The sequence below is a fragment of the Mobula birostris genome, chromosome 2 (genome assembly GCF_030028105.1).
Source record: "Mobula birostris isolate sMobBir1 chromosome 2, sMobBir1.hap1, whole genome shotgun sequence".
Taxonomy (NCBI): Eukaryota; Metazoa; Chordata; class Chondrichthyes; order Myliobatiformes; family Myliobatidae; genus Mobula; species Mobula birostris.
Genome location: NC_092371.1, coordinates 59,059,188 through 59,086,363, shown reverse-complemented (window position 1 = coordinate 59,086,363; position 27,176 = coordinate 59,059,188). Strand labels below are relative to the sequence as shown.

At 41.0% G+C, this 27,176-nt stretch overlaps 1 protein-coding gene across 2 annotated transcripts in view; it reads left to right on the top strand.

Moving 5' to 3' along the window:
• Positions 1-27,176, top strand: part of nol4lb (nucleolar protein 4-like b) — a 371,742-nt gene that overhangs the window by 269,427 nt on the left and 75,139 nt on the right. For both annotated transcript variants that reach the window (XM_072241820.1, XM_072241828.1), the window contains exon 8: positions 14,021-14,203. In XM_072241820.1, coding sequence (XP_072097921.1) covers positions 14,021-14,203 — 183 coding nt within the window. The remainder of the gene's footprint in view (positions 1-14,020; positions 14,204-27,176) is intronic.

Here is a 27,176-nt window from a genome sequence, read left to right as displayed (position 1 = left end):
TGGTTATATATGTCACTTATAAGTCAATAGCATCATAACATTTTAAGTAACATTTGGATATTAAACACACAGCACATATTTTCCCTGTATGAACATATAAAATCATTGCAACACACCAATATCGCTGAATCAGGGGGAGCCCTGGGCTTGTTTCCCTGCAACAAGACGGTGCCATCGAGGGGTGATGGGAGACAGTGATACTCGAAGGAGGTTCCTTATGTCGAGTCTATTCTGCAATTTAGTTTTCGTTGCATTCATTGCAGAGATATGATGTTGGAAATGGAAGCAACGTTTTCAGTGCTTTCGTGGCTACCTCTGGATATTCAGCCTTGACTTTGATCTGGAATGCCGGCAGAGATGTTATGTCAAACAAACTTTTCAGCCCACCGTCATTTGCAAGCTCGAGGAGTTGATCTTCTTCCCGCACTGACATGGATGATGTGCGGGTAATGACCTCACGTGCGTTCAAGCTCAACAGTGCATGACAAGGAATGAGGAGAGGTGCAGCTGACTCATATCACCAAATCATATCGTTTCCTCGCGGCCCGGTAGCACATGCTTTGCAGCCCGGAACCGGTCCACGGCCTGGTGGTTGTGGACCGCTGGTATAACTCATCTCCTTCTACCTTAGGCCACGAACTTATTAATCACCCCACTGTGGACACTTTCTGGAGGTCCAAGATGGATCTGTACTTCCAGATCTCTCAGTCCTACCACACTCCTCAGTATCTTGCTGCTCACTGTGTAAGACCTACTCTAGTTGGTCCTCTCATGGCGCAACACCACACACTTGCCTGCATTAAATTCCACCTGCCATTTTTCATCCCATTTTCTCCAGCTGGTCTAAATCCTGCTGCAATCTTTAATAGTCTTCCTTGCTGCCCACTACACCGTCAATCTTGGTGTCATCATGCAAATTTGCTGATCCAATGTGCCCCAATTAACTGGAAACTCATCGTCATCTTGTGCCATGTCATGTAACGGAGGCGATCATGGTCCCACAACCATGATTGTTCTTGGCAAAGTGATTTTCCATTGAAGTAGTTTTCCATTGCCTTCATCTGGGCAATATCATTACAAGATGGGTCCCCAGCTATTATCAGTACTCCTCAGAGATTGTCTGCTTGACGTCATTGTAAGCTGGCCTTGTGTTACACACCAGCTGCTCATACAGTCATCCATCACCTGCACCCATGACATCACATGACCCTGATCGGGAGCTAAGCAGGTGCTACACCTCATCCAAGACTAACAGAGGGAAGGAGTGCCTTACACCTAATTTGGAAGAGACATATCTCCACCCCACCACCAGAATCTACAGTATTTAAAAGAAAGAAGGTAATAAACTATGTTACAACAGGAATTCTGCAGATGCTGGAAATTCAAGCAACACACATCAAAGTTGCTGGTGAACACAGCAGGCCAGGCAGCATCTCTAGGAAGAGGTACAGTCGACATTTCAGGCCGAGACCCTTCGTCAGGACTAACCGTTAGTCCTGATGAAGGGTCTCGGCCTGAAACATCGACTGTACCTCTTCCTCGAGATGTTGCCTGGCCTGCTGCGTTCACCAGCAACTTTGATGTGTGTTGCTAATAAACTATGTTGACTGGCACAGAATCAAATTTATGCAAATACATTACGTAATGCCTTTTCAAAATGAGTTAATCTTAACTTTCAGAAGTTACTAAAACAAGTACAGGAGATGGAGAGATGCCAAAATCTATTAAATGTTATGGAAAGGATTAAAGAGGACAGAGAATCTGTCAGGAAAAATCTGCATCAGCAGGAAGTCTTACAGTTCTAAAATGTAGGAAAAACAGCATTGAACAGCAAGGAGATTTAAGGAGCGACATTAAATAAAGGGTAATTTTAAAGGAGCAGTCTTAATAGATAGAAACACATTATTAAATTAAGAACTGCTGAGATATTTCAACAATTTCGGGATGAATGGGAATGCAATCAGATAAAGTCAACAGGGACTACTAGGAATAAAGGGACAAATACAAAGAAAGGTCTTGGGAGAAAAGTAAAATTGATGAAAAACCTTGAATTCAATGACCAGCCAAGAAAAAAAAACTGAAAACAAAGCAGAGAATCATAGGCTCATGTACAGTTTCAGTAATCTGAGAAAACGGAATAAGTCTGGAGAAACATGAACTTCTGTAGCTGGAAAAAAATGCAAATGGTGAGATGGTAGAATTACCATGATTAATGATATATTAAGGGCAAATTAGAAGTATAAGGGGATGTAGGTTTTAACTAGTGATTTTAGGGCTGATATCAAAAAATATCTTCACATAAGTAACTGAAATAAGTTTCCTGATATAGACGAGTAGTAAAATGGGACTTCAGGGTATCTTTAGATAAATGAATGAGGGTTTATTGAATAAGTGCTTTTTAAGCATTACTTTCCAGTAATTTGCTGATTGCTTACATTATGAACAATTTTAATAGTGGTTTCTTAACTGCTGGTCATGTTTAAATCTTAATAAGAAGTTCCTATGGAAAGCTGACACCCCCTGCAAATCAAGATCTAGAAATGAGGTACATGTCATCCACAATCTAAATGAAAATAGACTTGAAGGACCAAATACTGACTTCTGGTCAATTTTAAATTGTCTTCCAATGAAAGGGAAAGTATGCAAAATTCTCAGTACACAATGCTGATCTATAAAACCATAGAGATAGGAGCAGAATAAGGTAATTTGGCCCATTGTGTCTGCTCTGCCAATCGTGACTGATCAAATTTTCCTCTCAACCCCAATCTCCAATTAAGAACCTATCAACTTCTGTGTTAAATATACATAAAGACTTGGCCTCCACAGCTGCCTGTGGCAAAGAATTCCACTCTCTAGCTAAAGGAATTCTTTCTCATCTCATTCTAAAAGGACAGCCCTCTACTCTGAGGCTGAATCTTCTGGACTTAGACGCTCCCCCCATGGAAACATCCTCTCCACATCCAGTCTATCAGGGCCTTTCACCATTCAATAGTTTTCAATGAGGTCACTCCTCATTCTTCTGAATTCCAGTGAATACAGGCCCAGAGCCATCTAACGCTCTTCATATGACAAGCCATTCAATCCTGGAATCATTTTTGTGAACAGTATATATTCTATATATTACAAGTCAGAGCATTTTTATCAGTTTATTTACAGATGAATTGAAGTAAAGAAACAGTAGGAAAATCAAATTTACCTGGTAAGTAATCTGAAGACCAGGGACAACTTAAGATCTTTACAGTTTAGTTCATTCAGTTTTTAAAGGTGAAAAAATATTGGAACATGCTATTGTTATGTATTATGAACAAAATTTGTAGAGAAATGGAATCTTGAGATGGTCTGAGAATTATATGAACCTAGAAATTCCACTTGTTAAGCTTCTAAAATAAATAGTATTGTTCAGTCAAAATACAGATTAATCCAAAATAGAGTAATCTTCTACTTATTAATGCAATTCCTGCTTTTTCAGAGGGTTTTGTGTTGGCTTAAGCACCTTTTTCACCTCAGTATAATTTCCCCAAATTACGACAATAATTCATTGTATGATATTCTGTTCCACTACGATTTTCAATGCATTATTCTGAAAAATGACAGTTCTTACTTAAGTATAGAGTAACCTGATTAATTAACCATGTTGCATCTGAAACCGTTACTCAAAGATTCAGCATTGAAGTTACATTGTTTGTCCTCACTGATCTCTGACTTCCTGGACCTTAAACATTGCCTCTTATGTCAGCCAGGACTTTACCTGTCATTCTCAGTTTCCTAACTTCAAGATCATTCTGAGCTGCTGTTTTTGATCCCTGCCACAACTCACAGTCTGTTACTCATTGTTAGGCTGGAAAAATCACTCAAACTCTTATTGATTGAGAGGCCATTTGCTTTTCCTTCATCCCCCAGAAACAGGCAGAATAGGCATAGGAGACTCGCTAGACTTGTGCGTGGAAGGTCATGTTTGACAAATCTTATTGGATTTTTTAAAGAGGCTACAAGGAAAGTTGATGAGGGTAAAGCAGTGGATGTTTTCTACGTGGACTTCAGTAAGGCCTTTGACAAGGTTCCACATGGAAGGTTAGTTAGGAAGGTTCAATCGTTAGGTATTATTATTGAAGTACTAAAATGGATTCAGCAGTGGCTGGATAGGAGATGCCAGAGAGTAGTGGTGGATAACTGTTTGTCAGATTGGAGGCTGGTGTCTCGTGGTGTGCCACAGGGATCTGTACTGGGTCCGATGTTGTTTGTCATATATATTAATGATCTGGATGATGGGGTGGTAAATTGGATTAGTAAGTATGCAGATGATACTAAAGATAGGTGGAGTTGTGGATAATGAAGTAGGTTTTCAAAGCTTGCAGAGATTTAGGCCAGTTAGAAGAGTGGGCTGAAAGATGGCAGATGGAGTTTAATGCTGATAAATGTGAAGTGCTACATTTTGGTAGGACTAATCAAAATAGGACATACATGGTAAATGGTAGGGCATTGAAGAACACAGTAGAACAGAGGGATCTAGGAATAATGGTGCATAGTTCCCTGAAGGTGGAATCTCATGTGGATAGGGTGGTGAAGAAAACTTTTGGTATGCTGGCCTTTATAAATCAGAGCATTGAGTATAAGAGTTGGGATGTAATATTGAAATTGTACAAGGCATTGGTAAGGACAAATTTGGAATATTGTGTACAGTTCTGGTCACTGAATTATAGAAAAGATGTCAAGAAAATTGAAAGAGTACAGAGAAGATTTACTAGAATGTTGCCTGGGTTTCATCTCCTACGTTACAGAGAAAGGTTGAACAAGTTGGGTCTTTATTCTTTGGAGCTTAGAAGGTTGAGGGGGGATTTGATAGTGGTATTTAAAATTATGAGGGGGGTAGATAGAGTTGATGTGGATAGGCTTTTTCCATTGAGAGTGAGGGAGATCCAAACAAGAGGACATGAGTTGAGAGTTAAAGGGCAAATATTTAGGGGTAACATGAGGGGGAACTTCTTTACTCAGAGAGTTGTAGCTGTGTGGAACAAGCTTCCAGCAGAAGTGGTTGAGGCAGGTTCGATGTTGTCATTTAAAGTTAAATTTGATAGCTATATGGACAGGAAAGGAATGGAAGGTTATGGGCTGAGTGCAGGTCGGTGGGACTAGGTGAGAGTAAGAGTTCGGCACGGACTAGAAGGGTGGAGATGGCCTGTTTCCATGCTGTAATTGTTATATGGTTATAGACTTACAGACTTCTCCAAAGGTTGGTCTTTATAGATTATACTCATGTAGTTTTCAGAGACCTCTCTGATAACCTTCTGTCTGGCTGTAGCCCTGGATAATCTCCATAGCACCTTCCATAAAGAACATTCTTCCTACAGGTACTGATGTTCTCAAGCCTCTTCAGATCACTCTTGACTCATTGAGCACTGTCCCAACCCTGTCCTATTGTTTCACTAAAAATTCATTAAATAGAAATGTTCAGCTGAAGCTGGAAAGTGTTACTTATGTTGCAGTATAGCATTGAACTTAGAACCATTTAGCCTTTCGTCCCACTATGTGCTGATCATGATGCTAATCTGAACCAATCCTATCTTTTTGCACATGGTCTCTATCCCTCTACATTCTGCCTATTCATGTCTGTCTATTCACGCCCAACTCCTGGGAGTGCACATCTCGCACAAACTCTCATGGTTCCAGAACACATTCTTGCACAATCAGGATCACCAATGCCTCTGCTTTCTGAGGAGGCTGAAGAGAGCTGGACTATGCTCATCTATACTCGTGTCATTCTGCAGGTGCACGGTAGAGAGCATCCTAATGTGCTGTATCACCGCTTGGTACAAAACCTACACTGTGGTGAACAGGAAAGCTCTACAACAGGCAAAACTGCCTAAAGCATCATCCGTACCAACCTATCCACCATCAAGGTGCTGGGAAAAGGCCAGTAACATCATAAAGGATCTCACCTACTCTGCTCATGCACTGTTTGTGCCACTCCCATCAGGGAGGAGGCTATGTAGCATCCATGCCAGGATCACTAGTCTCAAAAATCTGTTGCTTTCCCCAAGCAGTAAGGCTGATCAACACCTCCACCCACTAACATACCCCACCCCCCACTACAACATTATAATTTCCTGTCCGTCACCTTATCTACAGATACTCCTGTGCCTAGTGTCACTTTATGGACGTACAATCAATCTGTGTTATATTATATATTTATATTTTTTGTGTTTTTGTGCTGCTTCAGGTACAGAGTAACAGTAATTTCATTATCCTTCACACTTGAGTACTGGAAATGACATTAAACAACAATCTTGAATCTTGAAAATGCCTTTTATGCATTGACATCATTATCCACTTGTTTTAAATTCCCTGGCTTTGCATTCCAGCCTTCTCTGTCTAAAAATATCTTTTATGGCAGATCTTTTTCAAAGTTTTCTCACCTTAACTGAATGGTGTCTAGTATTTGACATTTCCACCCTGGGGGGAGATTCTCTGTTTATCTACCCTATCTAACCCTTTTGTAATTTTAAAAACTTCCTCAGTGGAAACAATTCCATTTTATCCAACCTGTCTTTACAGGTAATGCATTCCAATCCAGGCAAAATCCCGATCAACGTCTTCTGCACCTGCTTCAATGTGTCCAGACCATTCTTGTTGTGCGGAGACCTGAACTACATTAACGTACTCCAAAATGGCCTTAACCTGAGTTTTACACAGATGCAACATGACTTCCCAATTTTTGCCACAAAACAATTAAAAAATAATTATCTGCTTGCAAGCCATTTATTTTTATTCCTCCAGAAATATTGGATACTGGCAGTTGTTGTCAAATGTAAATATGGTGCTTCCATTGATGGATCCTGAGCACAGGAAAGCTTTCCCTGCATCCAGGTTGTCACATAATATGAAAAGAAAACAGAATATTTTGTAACTACTCAGTGTTTTAAAAAAAATCTTATACACAGGAGATGGCAATATCAAGATAAATTTATAGTTCAAGCTCCAGACAAAAGACCATAAGACAAAGGAGCAGAAGTAGGCCATTCGGCCCATCGAGTCTGCTCCGCCATTTTATCATGAGCTGATCCATTTTATCGTATTTAGTCCCACTGCCCCGCCTTCTCACCATAACCTTTGATGCCCTGGCTACTCAGATACCTATCAATCTCTGCCTTAAATACGCCCAATGATTTGGCCTCCACTGCCGCCCGTGGCAACAAATTCCATAGATTCACCACCCTCTGTCTAAAAAAATTTCTTTGCATTTCTGTTCTGAAAGGGCGCCCTTCAATCCTGAAGTCATGCCCTCTCGTACTAGACTCCCCCATCATGGGAAACAACTTTCCCACATCCACTCTGTCCATGCCTTTTAACATTCGAAATGTTTCTATGAGGTCTCCCCTCATTCTTCTAAACTCCAAGGAATACAGTCCAAGAGCGGACAAATGTTCCTCATATGTTAACCCTCTCATTCCCGGAATCATTCTCGTGAATCTTCTCTGTACCCTCTCCAACGTCAGCACATCCTTTCTTAAATAAGGAGACCAAAACTGCCCACAGTACTCCAAGTGAGGTCTCACCAGCGCCTTATAGAGCCTCAACATCACATCCCTGCTCCTATACTCTATTCTTCTAGAAATGAATGCCAACATTGCATTCGCCTTCTTCACTACTGACTCAACCTGGAGGTTAACTTTAAGGGGATCCTGTACGAGGACTCCCAAGTCCCGTTGCATCTCAGAACTTTGAATTCTTTCCTTATTTAAATAATAGTCTGCCCGTTTGTTTTTTCTGCCAAAGTGCATTACCATACACTTTCCAACATTGTACTTCATTTGCCACTTCTCTGCCCATTCTTCCAATCTATCCAAGTCTCTCTGCAGGCTCTCCGTTTCCTCAGCACTACTGGCCCCTCCACCTATCTTCGTATCGTCAGCAAACTTAGCCACAAAGCCGTCTATTCCATAATCCAAATCGTTGATGTACAATGTAAAAAGAAGTGGCCCCAACACGGACCCTTGTGGAACACCACTGGTAACCGGCAGCCAACCAGAATAGGATCCCTTTATTCCCACTCTCTGTTTCCTGCCAATCAGCCAATGCTCTATCCATGTATGTAACTTTCCCGTAATTCCATGGGCTCTTATCTTGTTAAGTAGCCTAATGTGTGGCACCTTGTCAAAGGCCTTCTGAAAATCCAAATATACAACATCCACTGCATCTCCCTTGTCTAGCCTACTGGTAATTTCCTCAAAAAATTGTAATAGGTTTGTCAGGCAGGATTTTCCTTTAAGGAATCCATGCTGAGTTCTGCCTATCTTGTCATATGCCTCCAGGTACTTTGTAACCTCATCCTCGACAATCGACTCCAACAACTTCCCAACACTGATGTCAAGTTAGCAGGTCTATAATTTCCTTTTTGCTTCTTTGACCCCTTCTTAAATAGCGGAGTGACATTTGCAATCTTCCAGTCTTCCGGAACCATGCCAGAATCTATCGACTTTTGAAAGATCATCGCTAATGCCTCCACAATCTCCACAGCTAACTCCTTCAGGACACAAGGGTGCATTCCATCTGGTCCAGGAGATTTATCGACCTTTAGCCTATTCAGCTTCCTGAGTACTTTCTCTGTCGTAATTGTGACTGCGCACACTTCTCTTCCCTGCCACCCTTGAGTGTCCGGTATCCTGCTGTCTTCCTCAGTGAAGACTGATGCAAAATACTTGTTCAGTTCATCTGCCATCTCCTCATCTCCCATTACAATTTCTCCAGTATCATTTTCTATCGGTCCTATATCTACTCTCACCTGTCTTTTACTCTTTATATACTTGAAAAAGCTTTTAGTATCCTCTTTGATATTATTTGCTAGTTTCCTTTCATAGTTAATCTTTTCTCTCTTAATGACCTTCTTGGTTTCCTTTTGTAAGGTTTTAAAAACTTCCCAATCCTCTGTCTTCCCACTAATTTTTGCTTCCTTGTATGCCCTCTCCTTTGCTTTAACTTTGGCTTTGACTTCTCTTGTCAACCACGGTTGCATCCTTTTTCCACTCGAAAATTTCTTCTTTTTTGGAATATACCTGTCTTGCACATTCCTCATTTTTCGCATAAACTCCAGCCACTGCTGCTCTGCTGTCTTTCCTGCCAGTGTCTCTTTCCAGTCAACTTTGGCCAGTTCCTCTCTCATGCCACTGTAATTTCCTTTACTCCACTGAAACACCGACACATCAGATTTCGGCTTCTCTTTTTCTAATTTCACAGTGAACTCAATCATGTTATGATCACTGCCTCCTAAGGGTTCCTTCACCTCAATCTCTCCAATCACCTCCGGTTCATTACACAATACCCAATCCAGTACAGCCGATCCCCCAGTGGGCTCACAACAAGCTGTTCTAAAAAGCCATCTCGCAGACATTCTACAAATTCTCTCTCTTGAGATCCAGTGCCGACCTGATTTTTCCAATCTACTCACATGTTAAAATCCCCCACAATTATCATAACACTGCCCTTCTGACAAGCCTTTTCTATTTCCAGTTGTAATTTGTAGTCCACATCCCTGCAGCTGGGTAAGGCTCTACTGACAATTTAATTAAAATAATTTTTATCATTTCAAGGTTAATTTTTTCGCACAGTACTTTTAACTTAAATTTAAGTTATAAATGTTCTTCTTAGCTAACCATACTTGCCCAAAAGCAGAAGGAAAATATCAGCTGAAAAAAGTTGCAATTCACTGTATATGACTGACCATATTTTGCCAATTACTATAGTATGTTTAATTCATGTTTAATCAATTGGATATTCAGCAACTAAGCATTTTTTATGTCAAACATGGTTGTATTTATCTTGTTGGGCTATGATATATTTAAAGAGTGAAGTCTCAGAAGCCGTACTTTTGGGTGGACCAACATTAAAAGTGTTCATTAAAACAATATTTTAATTACTTGAATCATCAAGACATGTTTTTCATGCTTGTAGTTGCGAACTATATTCACATGAGTTTATGTATTAAACGCATTTAGATCAGTCAATATTCGGTTTGTGTGATATTCAGTTGATGAGATAATGTTTACTGAGACCTGAGCAACACTCAATCATTCTGCACAGGGTATGATATGAAATTGTGTTTGAAAATGGTCTCTTTTGAAAGGCCAGTTAAAAAAAAAGTATCTTGAACTTTGGAACAAACCCAGTTTACCACACCTAAGTTTATAGCTGTTTCATTGTTAACAGCCTGCTTGTTTATAAAGGGTATAAAACTTCAAAGTAAACTCACTAACAAAGTACACAGTACATGTATATCACCATATACAACCCTGAGATTCATTTTCTTGCAGGCAAACTCAATAAATGCATAAAAGAATAATAACCATAATAGGATCAATGAAAGACTGCACCAGCTTGGGTATTTAACCAGTGTGCAAAAGAGAACAAACTGCAAATACCAAAAAAGGAATTAAGAATAATAAATAAATACACAATAAATATCAGGAACATGAGATGAAGAGTCCTTGAAAGTGAGTCCATAGGTTGTGGGAACATTTCCATGATAGAGCAAGTGAAGTTGAGTGAAGTTTTCCTCTTTGGTTCGAGAGCCTGTTGGTTGAGGTGTAATAATTGTGCTTAAACATGGAGCTGTGTGTCCTGAGGCTGTTGTATCTTCTTCCTGATGGCAGCAGTAAGAAGAGAGCATGACCTGGGTAGTGGAGGTACCTGATGATGGTTGCTGCTTTTCTGTGTCTGTCATGTAGATATGTTCAATGGTGAAAAGGGCTTTGCCCGTGATGGGCTGGATGATACCCATTACTTTTAGTAGTATTTTCCATTCAAGGACATTGGTGTTTCCATTCAGGGCTGTAATGCTGCCAGTCATTATACCCTCCATCACACATCTATAGAAGTTTGTCAAAGTTTTAGCTGTCATGCTGAATCTTCACAAACTCCAAAGGAAGTAGAGGTGTTGCTGTGCTTTCTTCATAATTGCACTTATGTGGTGGACCCAGGACTGGTCCTCCAAAGTGGTAATACCAAGGAATTTAAAATTGCTGACCCTCTCCACTTCTGACCCTCTGATGAGGACTTCTGGATTCCTCTGGAAGTCATTAATCAGCTCTTGGTCTTGCTGCTATTGAGAAACAGGTGGTTGTTGTGGCACCATTCAGCCAAATTTTCAATCTCCCTCATCACTTCAGTGGTGTCATCAGCAAACTTGAATGTGGCATTCAAGCTATGCCAAGCCACACAGTTCTAAGTGTAAAGTGAGAGAGCAGGGGGCTAAGCACGCAGCCTTGTGGTGATCTGTGCTGATGGAGATTGTGGAGGAGATGATGTTGTCAATCCAAACTGACTGGGGTCTGCAAGTGTGGAAATCCAGGATCCAATTGTACAAAGGGGAATTGAGGTCAGGATCTTGAAGCTTATTGATTAATTTAGAGGGGAGGATGGTATTCAACACTGAGCTGTAGTCGATGAGGAGCATCCTGATGTAAGCGTCTTTGCTGTCCAGACATTCCAGGATTGGGTGAAGGGCAAATGAGATGGTGTCTGCTATGGACCTATTGCTCCAGTAGGCAAACTGGAGCAGATACAGGTCGCTTCTCAGGCAGGAGTCGATATGTTTTATTACCAGCCTCTCAAAGCACTTCATTACTGTGGATGTAAGTGGTACTGGAAGATAGTCCTTGAGGCAGGTTGCCATGTTCTTCGTAGGCACTGGTGCTTGAAGAAGTTGGGTACCTCAGACTGACAAAGTGTAAGGTTAAAGATTTCAGTGAAAATGTTAGACAGTTGATCAGCACAGGTCTTTAGTACCTGGCCAGTCTGGGATAGATGTTTTTCGTAGGTTCATCCTCTAGAAGGCTGCTTGCATGTCGGTCTCAGGAGACTGAAATCACAGGATCGTAAAAGAAGACATGAACAATAAAAAGTAACTCCTAAGTACATTTATGTATACTGTATACAACCTCTTCTTGCAGGCAGCCACAAAACAAAGAACCACAATAGAACCCATTTAAAAAAACCCACATAACAAAAACCGTCAAACACCCAGTGTGTGGAAAAAAGAACAAATTTTGCAAATGAATAAAAAAAGTAAACAAATAACATGCTGAACATTAACCACAGAGTCCCCAAAAGTGAGTCTACAGCCACGGAGCATTTTTCCCTGCTGAGTGAAGTGCTGTTGGTAGCAGGCCACAGCTACAGAGTAAGTTCACCACTGAAGTGGGTAATCCCGCAGAGTAGTGAGTTTAACACCAGTTCATTTGCCCTCGGCCTTGACACCTTGATCAAATCGCACAAATAGTAAAAAAAAATTAAACAAAAGTTAAAAAAAAATGCGCTTATCACCTGTTCATTTTCCACTATTGTCCTGAACAATATTAATCTTGCTCAACGGTTTAGTCAGCACGGAGTAATGATGCCAATCACAGGTTTGTCTTCCACCATTAGTCCTTGACGCACTGTCCACCCCTAGTGATAGCCGCCCCTTGGTGCACCTGCACTCTCGAGAGTCTAATGCACCAAATCCCCTAGGAGATTGCAAAAGCTCCCGGATTTTTTAGTCCATTCAAAAGAACTTCCTTAAAAGGGAAATTACAGGCTGCAGACTAGGGCGGCCACAGTTCATCTTTATAATCTGTCACATTTGATAATTTTCGGAGTTTCACATACTTAAATAGTAGTACTTAAGTTCGTCATAAGTATCTTGTCGCTAATTACTAAGTTATAAACTTTTGTATTCGGAACTAGTTCTATCTCACAAGCATTTATTGACCCTGAAACAGGCCTTTTCTTCTATTGCTTGACTGATCTTGGTTATCCAGATTGATCAGCCAGTGTAGGCAAACTGAAAGATCCAATTCTTCAGAGCATTTTGAAAAGAAACAAAAACCAAAAGAGTTGTTTCCTTGTAAAAGTAACCTTGATTTCGGAATTTATAAAAGATCAATCTTGAAATGTTAATTAATAAGGTTATCAGAAAATAGTAAGTTACATATGGGGAGTGTTCCTGAATTCATGATTTTCTTAACTGTTTCATTGAATGCTAGAAGCAGCAGTTAGGAATAGAATCAGTAGTCTCTGTGAAGTGTAGATTGATTAAAGAAGATCGACATGGCTTTGTTAAAAAAGATTATGTCTGAGTAATTTGATGGGAGTTCTTGATGAAATAAGCAGAAAGGATTGATGAGAGAAATGTGGTTGACATTTTATATACAGTCGGCCTTCCTTATCCGCGACTTCCGCTGGGTCCTGAAGTCCACTGCACTGAGACAGGTTAAATAAGGTCTGGGGTTCCAGAACCAATCCCTCGCGGATAAGGAGGGCCGACTGTGTATGGACTTGTATCACAGGCTTGTCATCAAGATTGAAGACTTGGGTGGGTTGGTACTAGGATGACTGCTTTTCTCAATGTATACTAAATTGGAGACATGGTGAACTGTGAGGAGGATAGTGACTAACTTCATCAAGAGAGGTTGGTGGAATAGGTGAATGGGTGAAACTTAATGCTGAAAGAACTAGGAGATTGTTGAACCTCCATTCTAATTAGCTGAGCCTTTGGGTGAACCAATGCTTTTCACTTTTCAATGGTTCTAACATTATTATCCAAGTAAGTGATGAATTATTGGACAATACACTTGCACTAAATCTGGTCAGACTTCCCTTGCATATGTCAGTCACCAATCCAATTGTTTAAATGAAAATTAGTATATTGTCAAATGGAATCATGATCTATTTATGCAATGCACATAAAATGCTGGAAGAACTCAGCAGGCTAGGCAAGCTCAACGGAAAAGATTAAACAGTTGATGTTTAGGACCGAAGGGTCTTAGACCAAAACATCGACTCTTTTTCATAGATGTTGCTGGGCCTGCTGAGTTCATCCAGCATTTTGTGTGTTGCTTGGAATTCCAGCATCTGCAGATTTTCTTGTGCATGATCAATTTATCTAATTTATGGAGGGAGATCAGATTTTTAAGTAGCTTTCTATTGAGACCAATGGATATCCTTTGGATATTTACGACAAATCTAATGATTTGTATTTTTGTTCCAGTCTCCACCCTACAGCTCAGGAAGTTATGACTCTGGAAGAAATGAGCTCTCAGGAAGTTGTCCTGAGGACCTCTCAATTAACAGAGGCGGGGATGATGATGATGACGATCATGATGACCATGAAGACAGTGAGAAGATTAATGACTCGGAGGGAATGGATCCTGAGCGACTGAAGGCCTTTAATGTAAGATTAAAGTATTGGTTCTTGAATAGAGTTTCAGGGCACTACAATCAATAGTTTGATCATTGGACTCCAGCACAGCAGCATTCTTTTGTAATATATCTTTATCAATAACTGGCTTGTGCATTACAGTTCATAGAAAAAAAAGGACTAAGTTATTTGGTTCTTGGGTATACACTAGGAAAAAAACAATCAAGCAACGTGTGAAGGAATAATTTTCACTCCTTCCTTGACACATGGGAAGATGAGGCTTAAGCTAATGCTGGAGTTGCTCTCCAGGCCTGATTATTACCTTATGTTTAAGTACTTTGTGTTTTTGTCATTGATAGTTTGTGTCATTTGCCATTGATAAATTACTGCTTTAATTTTTGTTTCTGATTTTTGTTTTTGATTTTTTTGCTCATTGGCTGGTTCGGCTCATCACTGTAGGCTGAATAGCCTGTTTCTGTGCTGAACTGTTACATGTTCTGTGTTTTGTAGTTATGGCTGATCTCAGCAAATATTTCTGACAAAAAATTAGTTGAAGTGATGATACACTTCATAGAGACCTTGCTAGTCTTGTGGATTCAATCAGAATTACTCCAACAAATAATAAGAAATTGTAAATGTTGAAGAATCTTATTTCAAATGTAATATGTTAGAAATATATAGCAAGCAACAAGGCAGAATATAGTCCCATTCTTAAAACTAAAAAGGTTTGACAAAGAATCTACACAAGATATGATTATCTATCCTTATAACAGCATGTATCAAATATTTTCTATTTTATTTGATATTATTTTAGCAGTCTGACTGATTAGATATAATGCAAACAAATGTATTGATAGTATTCCGGATAAATTTCAGCAAATGGAATACTGTAAATATTTATATTTTTGAATGATTTTCTTCAGGAGATATTTGTGTTCTGTTTATTCTAACTGGTTTAGAGGTAGACTTTGCTTTGGCTTTGTGTACCTACATCCAGTTTGACTACTGTGCACAACTACTAGCCTCTCTGTCAGTGTACTGCCCTTAAACAGAGCTTAATTTATCCGCATCACAACCAGTCTCCACTCCTTAGCTCAGGCCACCCAAATTTAGTTTATATGGACTGAACCACAACTGTGATTTATGTTGGCTAAGCTAAGATAAACTGAGCCTGCTTTAGTTGAGCTGAAACCAATCCTGGCTTTACACCAACTCCTCTTGGCTTGTATTTGGAGTTCAAGAGGTTCAGTTCCAATCTAACAAAGTCCCTGGTTTTCATAGGATTGTAATTCTCATTGATTGGAGTTGAGCTGCAATTCTTTTAATTGGCTTGTTGGCTTGTAACCGTAGCTGAGGAGGCCTAAATCAGATTGAGGATCTTTCTATCACCTATTTTAATATTTCTCTGGGAAATCTTGAGTTAAACACTGTGTGTCAGAATGCAACATAAACTGAATATCTTTCATTTCTTATGTTTGATTTTTCCATGGGGAGAAATTTGGTGCAAAGTTAGTGATATAAAGTTCCCTTTATCCCACATTCCAGGGCCCCATATACTCGTACTTCTTTCAGTTTATTCTATAGGTACCACATTTGATTCTCTCTTACTTTATCATTATTATTGACATACAGAGCGGAGTAGCCCTTTGGCCCTTCTGGCCTTCTGAGCTGCGCCACCCAGCAAATCCCCAGTTTAATCCTAGCCTAATCATGGGGCAATTTACAGTGACCAATTAACCTATCAGTCAGCATGTCTTTGGACTGTGGGAGAAAACCAGATCACCCATAGGGAACCTACACGGTTATGGAGAGAACGTAAGACTCCTTACAGGCAGTGTCAGGACCTTGGAGACAGTCAATAATCAAAAGGTTAAATGCCAAAGAGAGGGATCCAGGTGAATCAAAGATTCTAAAGGTGGGAAAACAATGGTAAATTATCCTGGCCAAAGGTCTAGATGTTTGAAGAGCGTGGCAGAAAAACTGTTGGGGTTCAATTGATTGAGGTAGGCCTATAGGGAGATGAATCAAAGTTCTCCTCTGAGGGCTGATTGTTCAGGATCAATGAAGGAAGATTCAGAATAATCAAAACACAGTGAGGGGGTAAGACTGATGTGAAAGGCAAGGTCTGAGGAATGTGAATTGGGAGAGAGATCTGAAGAAATACTAGAATTCAGAATTGTTGAAGTTTGTGATTTTGATGCCTGGAAGAAATAAGAAGTACTAGGATGAAAAGAAACTAGTGGGTTTCAGCTTTGAAACAGAGTGTTGTTGGAAGTAGAAGTCAAGAGCATGTGTGGATCATCCCAATATTTGTTCAAAACAAATATATTGAAGGGCAGATATTGAAAATGTAAAGGATAGAATTTCAATTGGATTGTGCCAGACCTGTTAAGTGTTTTCAGTACTTTCTCTTATTCCTGCAGCTATAATATTTGAAATCTCATTGTCAGAACATTATTTTTCCCTCTCCCTCTGTTCCTATTCTCCTTAGATAAATTGGCTCCAGTTAATAAACCTTTATCATCCTGTCACAACTGGTACCACCATTCGATGTATCACTCAGCCCATCTAGGTCTGCACCTTTTCATGAACATGCCTTTTGTCCTCTACACCCTTTTTCTCCAATCTAAAATGTCTTGATTTCTAATTTTTCCAAGTTCTGATGTAAAATCACTGATCTGATGCAATAACTCTATCTCCCTCTCCACAGATGCTTCCAGAATAACTGAATATTTCCACCATTTTTTATCTAAATTTCTGGCATCAATTTCTTTTTTCAAAATACAATGTGCAATGTTGTGATCACATATCTTATAAATATTCCCTCAAAATAGTCTTTGTCCGAACCATCACCAGAGATGGTGCAGCTGGATCAAAAGTTTTTAAAGTTATGGATTGGCAACCCAGGTCTCCTACTTTTCCAACTTAGGTGTTTTATCCCTGAGGGTTTTCCTTGTGTGACCATTCAACTCGAACAGTTCCCAGTTAAAATACAGGACAACTCTTATTGTCTACGATGCTTAGAAATATCTATATAATATGTGAACAGTGTTCATCACGGTCTGGATATCACACTTCGTGTGAATTACTGAAGTCAGTGATAAATATACAAAAGAATGAATTAGAATCAGATATATATAATTGTGGTGGCAATATAGTGCAATACATAGAGACTATAAATTACAAAAACAAATAGTGCAAAGCAAAAGAATAACAAGATAACGTGCATAGACCATTAAGAAATCTGCTGATGGGGTGTAAGAGGTTGTTCCTAAGTCATTTAGTATGACTCTTAAGGCTTCTGTATCTCCTCCCTCGTGACAGTAATGAGAAGAGGGCATGCCCCAGGTGGTGAGGGTCCTTTCGGATGGATGCCATCTTCTTAAGGTACTGCCACTTGAGGATGCCCTCAATGGTGATGGGGTTTGCGCCTGCGATGGAGCTGCTGAATCTATAAATTTCAGCAGTCTCTTGTGATCCTATGCATTGGAGGAAACATGCAAGGATGTGATATAACCAGACAGAATGCTGTCCACTGTACATCGACAGGAATTCACAAGAATCTTTAGGAATCAGAGGAACAAAGACAAGGTTGTGTGACTGTGATAGAGTCACCTGAATGGTATGTTGCTTTCCTGGTGCCAGGACCAGGGATGTCTTGGATCATGTCCATGGTTTTCTCAAGGGTGAGGCTGAGCAGCCAGAAGTCTTGGTACATACTAGCACCAATGACGTGTGTATTCACGGTGAGGAGGTCCTGAAGAGCGATTATGGGGAGCTAGGTAGAAAGCTGAGAATCAGGACTTCCAGGGCAGTAGTCTCTGAATAGCTGCCTGTGCCACATTGCCAGTGAGAGTAAGAATAGGATGATTTGGCAGATAATACATGGCTGAGGAACTGGTGCTGCGGCAAGGGTTCAGATTTCTGGATCCTTGGGATCTCTTCTGGGGAAGGTATGACCTGTACAAAAGGGACGGGTTACACCTGAACCCGAGGGGGTCCAATATCCTTGCGGGCAGGTTAGCCATAGTTGTTCGGGTGGGTTTAAACTAATTTGGCAGGTGGATAGGAACCAGAGTGATAGTGCTGAAGATGAGATAGTTGCTTTACAAACAGAGGCAATGTGAGACTCCTAGCAACCAGAGTGATAGTGCTGAAGATGAGATAGTTGCATTACAAACAGAGGCAATGTGAGAGCCTGATGATAGGGCAACATTTCAGTCAACAGGATGAGTTGCAATGAAAATGGTGGACAAAATCATAAAAATTGAATACAGGTCTAAAGATGTTATATTTGAATGTGCAACATATACAGAATAAGTTCATGAACTTCTAGCACAATTAGTGATTGGCAAGTATGATGTTGTAGGCATTACTGCATCATCACTGAAAGAGGATTATAGCTGGGAGCTTAATATCCAAGGATATAAACTGTATGGAAAGTACAGGTTGGAAGGTAGAGGGAGTGGTGTGTCTCTGTTGGTAAAAAAAAAATTAAATCATTAGGAAGGTGACATAGGGTCAGAAGATGTTGAATCTTTGTAGCTAGAGCTAAGGAACTGCAAGGATAAATAGACCCTGATTGGAGTTACATTCAAACTCCCAAAAAGTAGTAAGGATGTGGTCTACAAGTTACAATGAGATAGAAAATCCATGCCAAAAGGGCAATATTACAATAGTCATGCAGGATTTCAATGTGCAGGTAGATTGGGAAAATTAGGTTGGTGCGGGATTCCAAAGAGGAATTTCTAGAATGCCTACAAGGTGGCGTTTTAGAGCAGCTCATGGTTGAACCCACTAGGGATCAGCTATGCTGGATTGGGTGTTGTGCAATGAGCTGGAATTGTTTAGAGAGCCTAAGGTAAAAGAACCCTTATGGGCAAGTCATCATAATATGATAGAATTCACCCTGAAAATTGAGAAAGAGAAGCTAAAGTCAGTTGTATGAGTATTAGAGTGGAGTAAAGGAAATTACAGAGGCATGAGAGAAGAGTTGGTCAGAATTGATTGGAAAAGAACTCGGGCAGGGATGACAACAGAGCAGCAATGGCTGGAATTTTGGGGAGCAATTCAGAAGGCACAAGTTATAAACATCCTAAAGAAGAAGAAGTATTCTAACGGCAAGATGACATCACCATGGCTAACAAGGGAAGCCAAAGCCGACAGAAAAGCCAAAGGGGGTATATAATAGGGCAAAAATTATTGGGAAGTTAGACAATTGGGAAGCTTTTAAAAACCAACAGAAGACAACTAAAAAGTCATTAAAAAGGTAAAGATAGAATACAAAAGTATCCTGGTCAATAATATTAAAGAGTACAGTATGCCAAAAATTTCTTCAGATACATAAAGTATAAAAGAGAGGCGAGAGTGGATATTGAACTACTGGAAAATGATGCTAGAGAGGTAGTAATGGGGGACAAGGAAATGGTGGGCAAACTGAATAAGTATTTTGCATCAGTCTTCTCTGTGGAAGACACTAGCAATATGGTGGAAGTTCCAGGTGTCAGGGGACATGAAGTGTGTGAAATTATCATTACTAGAGAGAAGGTTCTTGGAAAACTGAAAGGTCTGAAGGGAGTTAAGTCACCTGGACCAAGTAGTGTACATCCCATGGTTCCGAAAGAGGTGGCTGAAGAGATTGTTGAGGCATTAGTGATGATCTTTCATAAATCACTAGATTTTGGAATAGTTCCAGAAAACTGGAAAATTGCAAATGTCACTTCACTCTTCAAGAAGGGAGAGAGGCCAAAGAAAGGAAATTATAGGCCATTTAGTCTGACCTCAGTGGTTGGGAAGATGTTAGAGTCGATTGTTAAGGATGTAGTTTTGGGTACTTGGAGGCACATGATAAAAGAGATTCCAGTCAGCATGATTTCCTCAAGGCCAATCTTGCCTAACAAATCTAAAGGAGAATCTGTTGATGTTGTGTATTTGGATTTTCAGAATGCTTTTGACAAGGTGCCACACGTGGGGCTGCTTAACAAGCTACGAGCCCATGGTATTACAGGAAAGATTCTAGCATTGATAAAGCAATGGCTGATTGGCAGGAGGCAAAGAGTGGGAATAAAGTGACCCATTTCTGATTGACTGCCAGTGTTCTACAGGGGTCTGTGTTGGGACCAATTCTTTTTACTTTCGGTGGCATCTGTTAAGTCTCGCGAGACCATGGATATGTGCCTGGAAAGTCTTGCTTCTCCTCTCCAGGGCACAAGCCTGGGCAAGGTTGTATGGAAGACCGGCAGTTACCCATGCAGCAAGTCTCCCCTCTCCATGACACCGATGTTGTCCAAGGGAAGGGCAAGGGCCGATGCAGCTTGGCAACAGTGTCGTCGCAGGAGTTGCCAGAATGAGTTTAAAGACAACGTCGGACTGCCTTAGGGACTCCAGCTCCAGGTTTGTCCTCAGGGTTTACTCCCGAAGCCTTTCACGTGAGTGGGTATGGCCGCAAGGCAGCGGAGGTTTGAAATCAGAGCTTACATCTTGTTTTACAGAGTTTACTTAATGTAAATCTTTTTACACTACATGTCAGTGATTTCAATGATGAAACTAATGGCTTTGTTGCAAAGTCTGCAGACAATATGAAGATAGGTGGAGGGGCAGGTAGTTTTGAGGAAATAGGGAGGCTCCTAAAGGACTTAGACAGATTAGGAGAATGGGCAAAGAAGTAGAAGATGGAATACAGTGTCAGGAAGTATAAGCAACACACACAAAATGATGCAGGAACTCAGCAGGCCAGGCAGCATCTATGGGGAAAAAAGGACAGTCGACAGTTCAGGCCAAAACCCTTTGGCACGACTGGGGAAAAAGAAATGTCTGTTGGGGTCATCAACTGTATCCAGTGCTCCCGGTGTGGCCTGCTGTATATCGGTGAGACCTGAAGTAGATTGGGACACCGCTTCATCGAGCACCTATGCTCCATCCACCAGATAATGTGGGATCTCCCAGTGGCCACCCATTTCAATTCTACTTCCCATTCCCCTTTCAACATGTCAGTTCGTGATGGGGCCATGCTCAGGTTGGAGGAGCAACACCTTATATTCAGTCTGCGTAGCCTCCAACCTGATGGCATGAACATTGAATTCTCAAACTTCTGGTAATGGCCCCCACCCCTCTCCTTCACCATTTCCCATTCCCATTTCCCTCTCTCACATTATCTCCTTACCTGCCCATCACCTCCCCCTGGTGCTCCTCCCTTTTTTCTTTCTCCCATGACCTTCTATCCTCTCCTATCAGACTCCCCCTCCTCCAGCCCTTTGTCCTTTTCACCAATTGACTTACCAGCTCTTTACTTATCCCCTCTCCCTCTCCCAGTTTCAGCTATCACCTACTACCTTGTTTCTCTTCCTGTCCTCCCCCCCCCCCCCCACCTTCTTACTCTGACTTCTAATCTTTTTTTCCAGTCCTGATGACGGGTCTCAGACCAAAACATTGACTGTTTATTAATTTCCTGGCATGCTGAGTTCCTCCAGCATTTTGTGTGTGATGCTCAGATTTCCAGCATCTACAGATTTTCTCTTGTTTCGGGAAGGGTATGATCATGCATTTTGGTAGAAGAAATGAAAGGGTTGATTATTTTCTAAATGGAGAGAAAATACAAAAATCTGAAGTGCAAAGGGATTTGGGAGTCCTTGTGCAGGATTCTTTGAAGGTTAATTTGTAGGTTGAGTCTGTGGTAAGGAAGGCAAATGCAATGTTGGTATTCATTTCAAGGGGACTAGAAGATAAAAGCAAGGATGTAACGTTGAGGCTTTATAAAACACTGGTGAGGCCTCGTTTGGAGTATTGTGTGCAATTTTGGGCCCCCTATCTTAGAAAGGATGTGCTGTTACTGGAGAGGGTTCAAAGGAGGTTCACAAAAATGATTCCAGGATTAAATGGCTTGTCATATGAAGAGCGTTTGACAGCTTTGGGCCTGTTTACATTGGAATTTAGAAGAATGAGGGCTGAGAATGGTAAAAGACCTTGAAAGAGTGGATGTAGAAAGGATGCTTCTTATAAATTGAATTGAATTGACTTTATTTCTTGCATCTAATGCATACATGAAGAGTAAAAATCTTTACGTTACGTTTCCGTATGAATGCACAATGTGCAAATTATAGTGATTTGTAATAAATAATATGTAACAGTAAGATATACAATAGAACAGTCAATATAGTTTAGAAATACAATTGTTTCAGTGTGAATTATGGTGGGAGAGTCCAAGTCCAGAGGAAACAGCCTCAAAATAGAGGGGCGTCCTTTTAGAAAGGAGATGAGGAGGAATTTCTTTATCCAGAGAGTGGTGAATCTGTGGAATTTGTTGCCACAAGCAGATGTGGAGGCCAGGTCTTTCTCTATACTTAAGGTAGAGATTGATAGATTCTTGATTGGTCAGGGCATGAAGGGATATGGGGGTGGGAGGAGGGGGAGGGTGTCAGGAGATTGGGACTGAGAGGAAAAATGGATCATTCATGATGAAATGGTAGAGCAGACTTGATGGGCCAAGTGGCCTAATTTTGCTCCTATATCTTATGGTCTTGGTGACATACCAAATTTCCTCAAGAAATAAAAACAAAGCAAATCAAAGATAAATAAAATCAAAAAAACTCCTCAAAAAGTAATCCAGTTATTTACTGCTGCTTTTTAGTCTTGATATAATCTGGAGAGGTTATCAAGGCAAATGTGCTGATGAAAGCGTTATCTGATAGGTGTAAAAAATCATTGTTACTAACAATCATATTTCTTGTCTCAGCTGATTTATATTATATGGAGAAGGGATTCGACCTGGAACATTTACTCTCTTTCTCTTTCCATAGATGCTGCCTCACCTGCTGAGTGTTTCCAACATTTTCAGTTTTATTTCAAATTTCCAGTAATTGCAGCTTGTAAAATTTGTTCGACTTCTTCAGACTGAAGAAGTGCAGCATGATTTGACAAATGCCACAAGAAGAATTAAAGAGAAGTGATATGTAATATTCTAGCCTGAGGCAACACCTGACTGGGGGCAATAATATCTTTATGACAAATGCCATTACTCTGAAGCAACACTGAAAGTGCTGGAGTGCCTCAGCGGCTCAGTGGAATCCAGCCTTTTATGTGTTGCTCCAGATTTCAATATCTACAGTCTCTTCTGCTTCCATACACTGAAGTGCACATTTTAAAGATTCTACCTCACATGAATATGTGACAATGACTGCATAACGACATGGCGTTTTGGCAATTAAGTTGATTAGACTTGGCAAGGAGCCTTCTTAGTCAAGTTTATCATCATTTAAATATATACGTGTATATAATGTATATAACCATAGTGTACATAGAAATGAGATATTTCTCCAAACCAGGGTGTAAAGCACAGTAGTACACATAACACATAAAACACATGATAACTTATGAAGATAGGGATAAAATCTAGTTGAATCACACATAAGTAACAAACTGTAAGGTCCAGAACAAACTAAATATGATGTGGCAGGGAGTTCCGAAGCCTAATGGCCTGGGGGAAGAAATTGTTTCTCATCCTGATCATTCTTGTTGTTATGCATTATAGTCTTCTGCCTGATGGTAGAAGTCAAACAAGATGCTGGATGGATGGGTGGAATCCATAGTAATACTAAGGGCTCTGCTTATGCAGCGCTCCTGGTAAGTGTCCCTAATGGATGGTAGGGAGACCCCTATGATCTTCTTGGCTGCTCTCACAGTCCTTTGTAGGGACTTCCGGTCCAATGCGCGACTGCCCCCATAACAGGTGGAGGTGTAACTGGTCAGGATGCTCTCAGTGGTGCCTTAATTGATTTACTTGTTTGTTTATTATTATTACTTTTTAAAATGTTAATTGTTATTTTTTTCTCTGCTAGATTATGTATTGCATTGAACTGCTGCTGCTAAGTTAACAAATGTACGTCACATGCCGGTGATAATAAACCTGATTCTGATTCTGTAAAACGCAGTTAAGATGTAGGGTGGGGAGGGTGTGCAGTGGGAGCCTTGTTTGCCTCAATCTTCTTTGGAAGTGCAGGCACTACTGTGCCTTCTTGTTCAGGGAGTTGATATTAAGGGGCCAGGTGAGGTCATCTGGGATGTGAACTCCCAGGAGCTTCGTGCCTTTAACTCCTTCTCTGTGGAAGAGCCACGTACTTGCAGAGAAGGAAGGTTTGTCTGCACCTTCCTGAAGTCCACAATGATTGCCTTTGCTTTCTCCACATAAAGGCTTGGTGGTTGTTCTCATACTAATCCACCAGCCACTCCACTTCTTCTCTATACTCCGTCTTGTCCTCGTTCTTGATAAGGCCAATCACTGTTGTGCCATCCTTTAACTTGATGACATGGTATGAGCTGGACCCAATGACATAGTCATGTGTCAGCAGTGTGAACAGTAGCGGGGTGAGCACACAGCCTCAGGGAGTGCCAGTGCTCAGTGTAATGGGACTTAGAGACATTGCTGCCCACACAGACTGACTATGGCCTTTCTGTTAAGAAGTCCATTATTAAATTACAGAGGGAGGTGTTGAGAGCCAGCAAGGACGTTTCCCCAACAGTTTCTGGGGTATGGTGGTGTTGAATGCCAAACTGAAGTCTATAAACAGCTGTCTGGCACATGAGACTCCATTTTCCAGGTGGGACAGGACAGAGTGGAAGGCAGAGGTTATTGCAACATTGGTGGATCGATTTGAGCGATAAGCAAACTGGACAAGGGTCCAGTGTAGCCAGGAGAAAGGCTTTAATGTGTTCCATGACCAGCTATTCAAAGCATTTCATAGTGGATGATGTTAATGCCAATGGACAATAGTCATTTAGGCAGGTTACTGTTACCTTCTTTGGCACTGGAATGATGGTTGCCACTTTGAAAACTGAGGGGACAATGGGTTGTTCCAGAGGGATGTTGAATATTTCTGTCAGCACCCCCGTCTGCTGGGCTGTGCAGTCTTTCAGAACTCGACCTGGTGCATTATCGGGCCCAGCAGCTTTGCAAGCGTTGACTCTGGCCATGGTCTTCCTCACCTGCTTCCTCACAGAGTGCCTGCTCCCCAGGGAGGAGGGGTGCCTTCCTCACCTGCACTTTGTTCCTTAATACACCGCCAACCCTCTTCTCCCCAACCCTCTTCCATTTCTGCAGCTTCACCACTGCTATCACCTATTGCCTTTCCGCTCTGATATAAGATCATAAGGCATAAGAGTAGAATTAGGCCATTCTGCCCATCGAGTCTGCTCCATCATTCCATCATGGCTGATATATTATCCAGCTCAAACCCATTCTCCTGCCTTCTTCCCATAACCATTGACACCCTGATTAATGAGAACCGATCAACCACTGGTTTAAATATACCCGATCACTTGGCCTGCACAGCCGTCTATGGCAATGAATTCCACAGATTCCCCACCCTCTAGCTTTATAAATTTTTCCTTGTCTCTGTTCTAAATGGACGTCCCTCAATTCTGAGGCTGTGTCCCCTGGTCCTAGACCCCCCCCCCACTACAGGAAACATCCTCTCCACTCCACTCTGTTTAGAGCTTTGAATATTCGATAGGCTGCAATAATATCCTTCCCCCCACCGCCCCCCACTGTCTGTTCTTATACATTCCAGTGAGTGCAGGCCCAGAGCAATCAAATGCTCCTCATATGTTAACCCTTTCATTCCTGGGATAATTCTCGGGAACCTACTCTGGACCCTAGCAGATCTTTTCTTAGATAGGTCCAGAACTGCTCACAATACTCCAAGCACCGTCTGACCAATGCCTTATAAATCCTTGTGATTATATCCTTGCTTCTGTATTCTAGTCCTTGGGAAATGAATGCTAACATTGCATTTGCTTTCCTTACCACTGACTCAGCCTTCAATTTAAACTTCAGGGAATCCTGCACAAGGACTCCTAAATCCCTCTGCAACTCTGAATTTTGAGTTTCCTCCCCATTTAGAAAATAGGCCATACCTTTATTCTTTCTGTCAAAGTGCATGATCATGCACTTCTCTACTTTATATTTCATCTGCCATTTATTTGCCCATTCCCCAAATCTGTCTACGTCCTTCTGCAGACACCCTGATTCCTCAAAGCTACCTGCACCTCTACCTATCTTCATATCATCTGCAAATGTGGTCACAAAGCCATTAATTCCTTCAGCCAAATTATTGACATACAATGTGAAAAGAAACAGTTCTAACACATGCCCCTGTGGCACACCACTAGTTACTGGCAGCCAATCAGAAAAGGCCCCCTTTATTCCCACTCTTTGGCTCCTGCCAGTCAGCCTATCTTCTACCCATGCTGGTACCTTCACTGTAATACCATGGGCTCTTACCTTGTTTAGCAGTCTACTGTGCAGCACCTTGTCCAAAGCCTTCTGAAAATCCAAATAAATAACTACTGACTCTCATTTGACTATCCTGCCTGTTATTTCCTCAAAGAATTCTAGCAGATTCATTCGGCAGGATTTCATCTTTAGAAAACCATACTGACTTTGGTCCATTTTATCATGTGCCTCTAAGTACCCCAAAACCTTACTCTTAATAATAGACTCCAACTTCTTCCACTGAAGTCAGGCCTCTAATTTCCTTTCTTCTGCTTCCCTTCATTCCTAAAGAGTGAAGTGGCATGTGCATTTTCCAGTCCTTTGGAAGCATTCCAGAATAGAGTGATTCTTGAAAGATTATTACAAATGCTTCCACAATCTCTTTACCTACCTCTTGAGTGATTAATTTCAAGTTCCTGGGTGTCAAGATCTCTGGGGATCTAACCCAGTCCCAACAAATTGATGCAGCTATAAAGAAGGCAAGACAGCAGCTGTATTTCATTAGGAGTTTGAGGAGATTTGGTTTGTCACCTAAGACAATCGTAAATTTTTACAGATGTACCATGGAGAGCATTCTGACAGGCTGCATCACTGTTTGGTATAGGAGGCTACTGCACAGGATTGAAAGAAGCTACAGAAAGTTGTGAAATTAGTCATCTCCGTCTTGGGTACTAGCCTCCATAGTATCCAAGACGTCGTCAAAGAGCGGTGTCTCAGAAAGGCAGCGAACATCATTAAGGA